Below are 12,068 nucleotides of genomic sequence, written 5' to 3'. Positions count from 1 at the left end.
CCACCTGTCTCCTCAAGAGGCAGCCATGTGGTGGCAGCAGTAAATGACTTCCCCTTTCTGTCACCTGGATGTGACAGAAAGGGGAAGTCCTTTTAACTTTAACAAAGCAACCATCTCACAGAAGATTCAGGGCCCTTGCCATCTATTTTTTCCCTTGTCCGTTCATGCGAGGCAATGATCTCTTCTCTGAACTTATTGGACAATTATCTTGACTTGCAATTAAACATTACAGTCAGCAGTCCAGCTGTTTGAGGTTCTCTACATCAACAACACAAAATAAAACTAACAAAACCCTCAATCAGATGTGCCTGAGACCACACGTAGATTTCAAATGTGTGTTCTTATATACAATTATATGCATGGGGTCAAATAATTTTCAGATTGAGAGTTGATAAACCTGAAGCGCAATGGGGGGTGATAACATCTAAGTGTAAAAATACATTTTAATTTCTATTCCTTATTGTTTTAAAGAAGTTACTATGACTCAAGGCTCACTGAAGACAATTATTATAGTAGTTATATAGACAAGATCTAATATTGGCCTCATTTAACAAAAAGTTGCCCCTACTGTTCTTCATACAGTCTTATTGACCGAGACACCAAACCCACACACAGTTGGTTACTGCATCATCGCATACTGCGTCTGGACTGACCGGCCGCCTAAACAAGCAAAGCCAACCAGAGCACCAAACCAACAGCAGAACAGGGCTGTACATGTTTACTTTGGGGATTTGACAATTAAGAGGAAATTTCGTTAAGAATTTAGAACCAACTTTTACATGAAACGTTGTTTGGAAAACGTTGGCGCTCATATTTTCGTTCTAGGAAAGCAAAAGTCTATGTTTGGCTACATATAACACATAGGAGCGGCTCTTTTTATTTTTCAACATAGAAGTACACCCTTCTATGATGTATGGAAGATGTTGGAGGGCTTGTTCTGTAGGACGGGCTCACTGAGAACTAGGGCTGAACAATTAATCGCATTTTCAATATAATTGCGATTTTAAAAAATGCAATCTCCAAATCGCAGAGGTCAGCAATTTTTGGCTATGTAACAATCAGTGCAGTTAGACGCGTCCATTAGGTGTCAGTAAAATGTTTAAAGTGGGTTTGCCTCCACATGGAAGGGAAGACAGTTGCAGCAGTGAGATAATCTAATTTTATTACTTGTTTTAGAGTTTATATAATCATACATAGCATTCAATGGTCAATCAGTTTAATACATAGACTTGTTTGTTTGTTGCACTTTATGTTTAACAAGGATTGATCAATTAAAAGCTGTTCTCTTGAATAATATTCTGATCAACAGAAATATTAAAAGTTCTTGTTTTAAATAGTCCTTGTTTACAAACATCTTTATTTAGAGGCCATATTTTTGTTGCTTGTGGTTAATGCATAGAAAAGTCAAAATTGCAATTTAGGTTGAAATATATCGTAGGCAGAACGCAATAATTTCTGCACCGAGTTTAGATGCTGTGGGTCTTTTAGCAACTAATTTGCACAGCGAGGAAACAAATTTCATTTGTTGTTTGTATATGTTTAAAAAGACATGATAAATTAAACTGGGAAAAAATTGCACTAAATCGCAATATTAAGAAAAAAAAAAAAACGCAATTTGATTATTTTCCAAAATCGTTCAGGCCTACTGAGAACTTCAGAAGGCATGCTTGAAGAAAGAGGCTGGACGGCAGAACAGTGAACCGGGCCCTGGTTATACTAACTGGCAGGAAAAAGTAAAACATGGCTTTTTCCTGCTAAAGCCTAACAGATGGATAGACAAATAAAAGTCAAATATATAGGACATGTAAGGTTAGAAGGAGGAAACAACAAACAGAGGCAATATTCTGAAATATCTTTTTGGGAATTTTCTTCACTTATATTCCTTTAGCAGTGCCACTAATGCCACATTTCATCATGCAAATACCCATGTTAGTATTTCTACCTTAAGCTGAGAAGACAAACAATAGAAAACAAAAGACTTAATCAGTGTAATTCAGTCAGCGTTTGAATGTGTGGCTACTGTAAAACCCTAAAACTCGATGTTAATGGTCTGACCCCACTTTCTGAGATGGCAACAATCTATTCACCACCGCGTCCATTACAGCGCAGCTCGACCACAATGCATTCGCTGTCAAGAGACAACATCCAGGAAAATGATTGCATTAGAAGGGGGGAACCCGATACATTACAAACCTCCCTTCACTCTGTCTTGGTTAAGTTGAAACCACCTCGAACCCATTCTGAAAGACTCACAACCTGATCAATATCATCTCCCTACAGAGTTAGTTTCAAATAAAATCAGCTGTCACCATTTACATGTTCATCATGCACCTATTAAACCTCTAGTACTGCTTTACATGTAGGTACAGTCCCTGCTGCCAGGACAACGTGACCAATATGGCCATTAATTGATTGCTGTCTTACCGATGAATGGAATGGAGTCCAGGGACTCGTCCAAGTTGCTGGAGAAGGAGGTGTGATGTTGCTCCTCGAGGCGGCGCATGTGCATCTCTCGCCGCGCGTCGTTCGGCAGATAGCAAGCCGCCACGCCGGCCGCGGAGTCCCCTCCCTCCTCGTTCACGGCCAGGATGTAGGAGGGGTGCCGCAGCGGGCTGGGGTTCTTGCCGCCATGAGGCTTCTCCCTCAGAACCACCGTGGTTTCTGTGGGGCTCTGACCATTGACCTGACTCTGGGGGTCTTGTTGGGCCGTCTGGAGGGTGCCAGGCCGCTGAGGCGTCTCTCTCGTAGCAGAGCTCGGCGAAGACCTGACTCCGACACCTGCTGCATCTCTGCCTGCCTCAGAGGGCTGCAAGGATTCAGACCGCATCCTGTTCTGACCTTGTTGGCTAGTAGTGGGGCCTAAACGGGGTCCTTTAACGAAAACTCTTTGGTCGGTAAAGGATTGTTCAGCACTCTTCCCAAAAAGGGCGGTAGGCAGCATCGGTGAGGAGCGAGTCTGAAGAGAATCTGGTCCTTTAGAGAACATAGAATGGTTTGGTGCTCCTCTCATGCCACCGCTGTATCCAGCCGAAGACGGGTAGGGCATGGCGTTCCTGGGCATGGACTGCCTGCTGGGCCTTGTTCCTTGGTCTGCCCTTGGGTAAACTGTTCTTCTCTCACTGGGTCGAAGCAGTTCTACAGGTTCGACATAGTCTCTGGAATGAGCCTGCGCCTTCAGTGCCAGGGCGTCTTGGGACACGCTTCGAGGGGCCCAGTTCCTTGCGTGACTTATTTTCTCTGAGTTCCTCATTCTGTCCTGTGAAGCACTGCGTGGGGAAACTTGAAAGTGGGGTGGAGGTCCGTGGTATGACCGTTCATGGGACGTACTCCTGCGCCTCACCCCTCTAGGAGCCCAGTCTCCCCTGGGAATGTGATGAGCAGCAACGAAGGAGCCCTGACCTGCAGTCCGCAAATTGTCCAACCTCTCCTGAATAGTCCGACTACCATGGGAATGGATGCCTTTGTTGTCGATGTACTCCCTGTATGTCTGGTAAGTGCGCCAATCAATGTTCTGATGGTTGCCTGGGTAATTAGGTGCTTGGCCAGCGAAGGGAACCATTCCCGGACCACCGGGATAGACATCAGCCTTTCGAGGGAAAGGATACTGGGCCAGTGACCCAGGTCTTCCCCCAACATAGGCCGAGTCCACGAAATCAATCCTGTGTGCCGGAACCATGCGCCCCACGTGTGCCGAGTTAGGAGGAACCACCACAGTCCTGACGCTGTCGTTGCGCATGCAAACCGCTGTTTGGCTTTTAGGATATGACGGGCAAGAAGGAGATGGGGGCACGGTGATTTCCTTACGATACCCATAGTCAAGAGATGCTGCTGGGCCCCGGCAGACCTGGCCCGATGACTCTGTCGCTTGGGCCATGCCCGTGGGCTTACAGTCTACTCTGGGGTAGCATACCGGTGGCGGGGCAGGGATGTGACTAGCATTTCCGCTGTAGCTACTGTGGCCACGCAGGTAGGCATCCTGGGAATAGGCCTGAAGACAGAGCAAGAAAGCCATGTTACAAGAGAGGAGTACAAACAGCAAGTGGGTGTGAGATTAAACAGCGTGGCGCTAGATGCTTAAAGACAAGTCGAGTGTGATATTGAAAATGTTACTGGATGCATGTGTAGGCACTGGCAGCGCCTGTTTCAGCGAGTGAGTGGAGGCGTTTCAAACAGCTGAGCAGTGTCAACGCTCTTCAGCTGCTCCCCATTTAGAACGGACTTGGTAAAACCAGTGGATAGCACGTTCTCTAAACTAAAGCAAAACATTGTTGTGTTCTAAACAACTGCTTGTTTACAATCAATTTTCCAGAATTATTGGTGAGAATTTTCTTTGGGAGCTTTGACATTAAATAAATATATAGCTACAACTGTAAACACAGGACATACTTGGAGAAAAAAAAACGACAAAAACTATAAAATGGACATACCTCAGACTGCCTGGGTCTCAATACAGAATGTGCTATAATTAGCTCGCCTTGTTATCATTAAATATCTCAAAATCCCAACTATTTCCTTGGGTGATCCGAGTTAAAAAAAATCCAAAGTTACAACTACATTTTTAAAAGGCCTACAATATCCGATAATGTGATTATCGGCCACAAAAACAAGCACTAGATATGCAAAGGTATGAGGACTTTGCCCCTGCTACAGTACGGTGTTACAGTACAACCTTACAATAAAACTGTCTGAGCCAGAGCAATCAGTGCTAGGCGAAGTTCCTCCCTTTTAAACACAACTCTTAAAAAAAAAAAAAAAAAAGTTCAGAGGTCAGAGGCCTTTATGAGACCGACAACATCTGACATAAAAGATGAAGAGGAGGGCGAGGCTTCAGCGAGATTCCAGCTGGACGCCAACTCAAGCTCTAGATCTAACAGGTACTGCAGGCACAGTGCATCGGCCATGTCTGCCGTCTAAACATTTGAGTCATAGGCTCACATCTGATCATTAAACACACATCCTAGACAGCTGTGTGGCAGCAACCCCTTGACAAAAATCATGTGATGTCGACGACATGCACGACACACGCAAAAATGATACAGCAGGTACGACATGTGGCAGGTACCCAGTGTACCCCTTTAAAAAAACAAAACAACAAAATAACAAAACATTAGTTGTTTCTCTGGAGAAAGGCTGCCATTACAGCAAGTGAAAACAAGAGCATGGAGGAATCATAGTAGGGCGTGCAGAAGAGAAAAAAAGATGACAGCAGAGCAGAAGGGACATATTTGTAAGAGAAAAAGAAAACGACTCCAAAAGCATAAAAGATGAATCAGCCACAGCAAAAGCCAGGGATTGACATGCTAAAAATACACTGGAGTAACAGCAGCGGTACACAAGGATGAGAAAGCAAAGAGGTAGCAGGGGTTGCCACGTTACAACCTGCCTGTGACACACTGTCCTGGGAGAGGTGACAGGAGCAGAAGCTTGGTTTCCATAATGCTGTTAGGTCTCCATGACTCCATCCATCTTCAAACAGAATATTACGCTAACTGAACAAGGTGTCTCCGATCCATGTCCCTCTCTCTCTCTCCCTCTCGCTCTCTCTTTTTTCCCTCCCTGCTACCGCTCACATGACAGAAGCAGCAGCTGCTGATTATACATTCAGCTGTGATGGTACAGCTCACCCCTCCCACTTCTTCCTCCTCCCTCCTTTTCACTGAGCGTCAACCTGTTTGAAACAGAGCAGCTGATTTTTATCCACTGGTTTAAGCTCATCATTCACGCTTTTCCCTCCGTTTTCCCCGGTCACCATTTCCTCTGCTTTATTGCTGTACCGTTCCCTCCCTGTTCTGCTCCATAAATGTTCTAGTCTCTCTTTGCTAAGCAACTGCTGCCCGTCTCCAAGCTCTCGGTGCATGCTGCCGCCTACAGTGTTGTGTCTCTGCGCTAGTGCCTGCAATAATCCTCTGATTTTTGTTGCAGAAAGATCATAGTTTGCTTGTGTACAGTACCCATGTTTTTTGTGTTGCTGTTTTTCATTGGCCGAGTAACGATGTGGCGAGATGTATCACAGCACACGCGTGGGAGAGTGAACTGCATAAATGACTACAGACAGAAAAAGAACCGCGCCAAGAGGACTTTAGGGAAGAGGGTGGAGTAGCAGTGAACTGGGTGGAGAAAATTAACTTACTAAAAAGGAAAATCTAATTTATCTGACATATACAGTGCTGTAAGAGCTTGTTCCCTTATACACTTCCTCCTTTTTTTGCTTTTTGTCACATCTAGATGCTTTAGATCAAACTAACTTTAATGGCAGAAAAAGATGATCACCATTCTTAAATGACTTTTTAAAAGGGAAAAGGCTATCAATAGCCCTGTACTGAAAGAAATACAAAGGTTGCTTTATGCTTGACACGTGTATGTTCCGTGCAGAAATAAGACGTGCGGACACATCATCTGCGGCGTTTATGCTCGGTGCGGCTCTTCTTCTGAAGTAGCGTTTTTCTCCTAGACTCCAGAGGGCAGCGTTGCGCTCCTACGCCAAGCGTAAAACTCCCCACTACACGTACAAGTAGAAAACACAGTTGTTTCCGACATTTAAGCCTCTAACTTTCTTCCAAGAGTGACGGTGAATTCTGTCCAGGAATTGTTAATTTGTTGATAAACGGTGAGCTTTTTGGGCCAAATCTTAAAGATGTCTATATTTACGAACCTCGACCATAGGGAGCGCTTACTCGTCCGCCATGTTTTTCCGCACGGGACTGTCCGCGTAGTTAGATGTTTTCCCAGGTGCACGGAGTAGAAACTCTTAGCCATGGGGAGGGGCGTGGAAGCCAAAATGACATAATATGGCCACACGGACCTCGCGGATGCGTCAAGCACTAACCAGGCTTTAGAAAAACGCCACCAAAGTGGGCAGTTCCAAGAGACACGGTTAACTGGGGGGATGGGTGGAGGGGTTTAGAGTGGAGCCTGGGGCTGTGGTTAGGACAGGGGAAAGTGACATGTTGAATCAAGGAGTGACATGGGTGACATCTGGGAGTTTTGCCACAGATCTGTCGTTTGAGGTGGAGGATTTTTCATCCACCTCATCACTGGAGGTCTAGGGGGGCCCACGGAGCTGGGCCTCAGTATGAGCCACTGGCTCAAGGCACTGACTCAGCGATGCCTTAAGCCAGTGCTGCCGAGGCAGTGGAAAATAGATTGGGTGCATTTTCGGCCGTCCAGAACTGGAGTTTGAGACCAACGTGGGGCTATGATGACAAAAGCATGTACTGTTTGAACCAATAGGTAAATTCAACTGCAATAGCCACCGTTCAAACTTAAGTGGGCAGCACTAAGACGGTTTTAAGGCAAATATTGCAAAACTTAACAAGTTACCATGAAAATATATATTTTTAAATTGCACAGTCGCATTAAAGTAGCACCCTTAGGCCTAGTGTATAGAGTTTATGTGCCATTTATTTTTTTTTGGCGAGTTACACTTCAATGATGATACGATACAACTGAACCTTACAGTGGCTTAAAATGAGGTGGTGTAAATTGGCACAATGAAAACTAAAATGAATTAAATTGATTGAAAACCATGGTTGACAAAAAAAGAACATAAAGCTTGTCATTTTGGATTTTTTTATATTTCAGTGTGTATTTTGTTGATTCTCAACAACAATAATTACATTATATTATTATTTAAAGAAACAACTTCCAGTGTCACTTCAGGATTAAGGTATTTAGAAATTCGATCATTTAAATTTAAAGGGATTTAGACATAATTTAATTGAATCCATAAACAATATTTCTATGATATTTTAGAACAATGAACAGCAGAGTTAAGTTGTGCTTCATACCCAAATAAAGATTGATTGTTCAAACTGCTTAATACTTATAGTAGGTGAATAAACTGTTCAGTTATTTATAAGGATTCAATGAGGTCCTTAAGAGTCTCCAGGGTAAAAAATACCTCCCGTCAAGCAAGTATCTTCATTGTTTTATTGTAACGTCTGAGTCATAAACACACTGGCAGACTATAAAAAGCTCTTAGGAATGGATTTTTGTGCATCCTGTTAAAGTATCTGCAATGGATGAGCTCAAGATATGAGAACACCTTGATTTAGCAGAATCAATAATAGCTACCTACAGCTCCTAGCAGCATGCATAAAAGATTAATGATGAGGTCTCAAGCCTGTTAAGGTGAGAGGGTTTGCCTCTGTGAGTTTGCTCTTTTAAATGCAACTTCTAAAGGTTTGTTTAAAACTTGCGAAGAAAACCCAGAATGTTTGCCACGAATATTAAGATTAACTATTAAAAATATCCCATTAAATTTTAATGCACTATAAACTTTACTGATCCAAGATAAATGATAAATTTGTGATGAGTTATTATGCACTCCGTGCATACAAAATGACAATAGAGTTTCTAAGGATTTTTTCTGCTTACCTTCTAAGTCTCTAAGAAAAAGGAAAGTTTGGATAATATCAGTATTTTAATATCAGTATTTTAAATCAGGCAACTTGTTGAATTTCTGCAGAGATTTAATGAATACATTAGGCCTAGAGCAATAAACCAAAAATGTACAGACACCAAAATTTATGACAAAAACTGACATGATTTTGTCCAAGTCGGTATTTAAAAAAAGAAAAAAGAAAATGCTTTTGTCTTTTTTAGCTGTGTATAGGTAGGCTATGCTCATGTCCCTTCGAGACACAGTTTGCAGTCATGTGACTCCACCCATCCAGTCTGTAACAAGACAGACTTGTATATTGGGATACTGATTTTAGGCCATATTGCCCAGCCCTAGAATACATAAAAAAAGTCTTCATCTTCAAGATAAAATCAAAGAAAGTTTAGGTTGGATATTTTGTTCCATTTTAATGTGACCCAAGTGTATTTTGGGATGCTTCCTCCAGCAGTGAATTTAGGGCATTTCCACAGCGATGTCAGCTGCAGTTGTGGAGGACAGAAAGCCTCCTATGGCCTGATTAGGAGGCCCAGATAGAGAGCGCTGACGGGACAGGTTGAACGTCTGGATCTTATGACCACTCTCCCAACATAAACGCTATAAAACTAGAACAGCTCTAGGACTAAACAGAAGTGATTTTGCAATTTAAAAAAATAACATATTTTATCAAGAGCTTTCAGAATATGATTACAAGTCAGTCTCACCAGTTGCAGTATGTCCTCATCTTTTGGCATCACACAAAGGTCAAGAAAGTCCCCGCTGGAAAAAACACAAAAACATTTTTTTTTTTTTTTTAAACAGAAGATGTTCAGCTAAATGAAGCTGAATAAGTCTACAATCTTACCTCTCTTGGATTAAAGTTATCACCTCAGAATAGGATTTCCCGATTATACTGGCTCCATTCACCTTCACTAATCGATCACCTAATAAACAACAAAAGCGTCATCTATAAGGCAGAAGTTTGCAAGCATTGTGCCAAGCCAGTGGTTCTCAAAGGTTTTCTGTTGCACCACCCTTTGAAGGCGGACAAATCCCCCCCAACCAAATGGGTCAAAATGTCACTTTTATCGTTTTCGGTTTTATTACATGAAAGCTGTCATTTTGATTACCAAGAATCCCTTTCAAAATGTACATATAAATGGATTTATTAATAATATATAACAATGGTTTCTAACAACTAGAATGTTTTAACATCACCACACTTTAATTGTATAAAATTAATAATCTAAATAGCTTTTAGACCGACTCGTGCCTGTGTTAACTCTTAACTAGTTATGAACCTCATGGCAAAAATAATCAAGATAAATTTCAGTTACATTAAGTTTACTACTTTTTTAGGAGTTTATTAATAATATCCATCATACTACTGACCGCAGGTAATGACCAAACATCAGGAAATATATTGTCACATTTAGAGGGCTTGTATTTTCTGGACAAAAAAAAGGCAAAAGCTTTTCTTGCGCCCCCTCTGCAGGTTATTTAAAGTGGAGCGGGGGCACAAAAGCTTTCTTTTGAATCACAGGGGGGGGGGGGGCCCACCAACAAACGTTTGGGAACCACTGCTCTAACGGCCGATTTGCAGAGCAGCAACAGACCAATATGCGACTACAAACGGCTCTACTTACAATCTTTCTGCTTTTGATTGGGCGTGCTTACTGCTGACTCGGCACTTTTAAAAACAGTCTGAAAATAGTCACTGCTGACCAGGGATTACCTGTACAAAGCCCAGCTTCATGAGCAGGACCCCCTTCCTTGACTTGTTTCACAAAAATAGTGTCCATCGGTTCCAACCTATTCCTCTGCCTCCCTGGAAAAACACACAAAGGATAATTCATTATTCATTATTATAACACTTTTATAAATAATGATTTAAATGTCCCTATTGTTTATATTATGGCAGAAAAAAAAAACTTCACACCGAAAACAACCAAGGAAAAGGGATGCCTTTGTGTGAGATTAGAAAATCTGTGGCAAATTTTAGTTGAATAATGTTAAGTAAAATAAGACGGTGCACTAGGTTTTGTTCTGGATAATGCTTGGCAGTGCTAAAACAGACGTTCAGCCATTAATAGAGTCAATCTGTGTGGTTTTTAAGCACATGGATCCGAATGACCAAACACAGGAAAACCTGTTTGCTCATGCTGACCGTGTCGCCTAGCAGCTGCGTGGCCACGGAAATAAAGGGAGAGAAGAAAGAGAGGAGGAGTGGGGCAAAAGAAACTGAGGAGGAAGAGTGACAGAGTTGCTCAGCTGCACACCTCCCACTCTTTCCTTGTAAACTGAGAAATAGCTGTGGGCAAAGAGCGGCCAAAATACTTCCCCAGTAGTTAACATTCTGGTGGTGAGTCAGCACACGGTACCTCGCTAAGTCCAGCAGACGGGAAGTCGAGCATGAGATCACATGTGAGAGTTTGTGACTGTACGTGTCATCTAAAAACGACACTGTAGTCATTCATTTAAATAATGCAAGAGGAAAACAAACTTGGAAACCGGTTACCGCATTATCTGACTTCTGAAAATTGACTAAATGATACCAAGGCCTGTTTGAGCTCTAATGCCTGTAAGGAATCTCACAAACTTGTGACCCTATTTTGTACTTTAAACGCAACAGATTTATCACACAGAATCCCATCATGGGAATTTGAATTACATAATAGGAAAGAAAAGTCTCTTAGTACTACTGCTGGGAGAAAAACCCTCCCTCTGGTGGTGTAATGTGGAGCTGCATGTATTTCTTCAAGGGAGCGATTCATAAACAGAACTGTGAAGAGACTCTTCCATCTCTGTTACAAAATAAATAAATAAATCACATAAAACAGAAAAACTTCATAAAAACAAAATACAAATGTTCTTTTTTTCCCCCCATTCTGAAGCCCCACGTTAGCATAAAATGCTGAAACTGTTACAGTTTAGGTACCCAAATCTGACTTTAGATTATTTTATTCCTCAGTCAGATCAGAAGATTATAGTTTGTTATATTACCAATGTTCTGCACTGAAACACAAGAAGGGCATAAACTCTGGGGTTCTTCTCCAAACGGCTGAACTAAATAATGTGTTTTCAGTAGAAAAATTGGTACCGGCGCAAAAACTTGTATGAAAAAACTAAATGACCCAAGGAAATTATCTCAAGCAGCACAAGAAAATTAAGTCAGAGGAGAGTGAGACAAACTGTCTAGATATGAAACAGTGTCAAGTTCACAAGAGAACCTAAGATCATTACTCCAACCTTAACCTTAGTGTGATAAGGAACTGCTTGTGTCCTAGAAAGCAACCGTCTATAAAGAAAACACTTGTGTGTGGATTTATTACTGTTTTCACAAATAGAGCCACACACGTTTTCACTGAACCCAAAACGGTGTCTGTTTTGGAAAGTCCAGCTTCTTTCTTCTAACATTCACAACAAAAAACACTTTTTTCTTGTTATTACTGATGCTTCAAAATTACTCATTTATCCAATAGGTTTATCTGGCAAATATCTTGTGAAAGAATGAAGATAACAATGTCAATCACATGTGCATAAGGCCACCTGAAAAAAATAATTCAAAACCTGTTGCTTCATAGGTTGTTTTACAGTCATAAATTATTTAAGCACGCAGCTTCCTGGTTAAATGACATAACATAAAAGCAAAATACTCATAACTGTGTCATTTTGTTAGGGTTGGTCCCAG

General features: G+C 41.8%; 1 protein-coding gene across 1 annotated transcript in view; it reads right to left on the bottom strand.

Annotated features, from left to right (window-relative positions):
• The window catches only part of arhgap21b (Rho GTPase activating protein 21b), a 45,395-nt gene that overhangs the window by 17,107 nt on the left and 16,220 nt on the right, over positions 1–12,068 (bottom strand). The window contains 4 exon segments of the mRNA XM_036138197.1: positions 2,425–3,988; positions 9,103–9,157; positions 9,243–9,321; positions 10,113–10,205. Of these exon segments, the coding sequence (XP_035994090.1) occupies positions 2,425–3,988; positions 9,103–9,157; positions 9,243–9,321; positions 10,113–10,205 (1,791 nt within the window).

Source organism: Fundulus heteroclitus, chromosome 6 (genome assembly GCF_011125445.2).
Source record: "Fundulus heteroclitus isolate FHET01 chromosome 6, MU-UCD_Fhet_4.1, whole genome shotgun sequence".
Classification (NCBI taxonomy): Eukaryota; Metazoa; Chordata; class Actinopteri; order Cyprinodontiformes; family Fundulidae; genus Fundulus; species Fundulus heteroclitus.
This window is presented reverse-complemented; position numbering and strand designations above follow the sequence as displayed.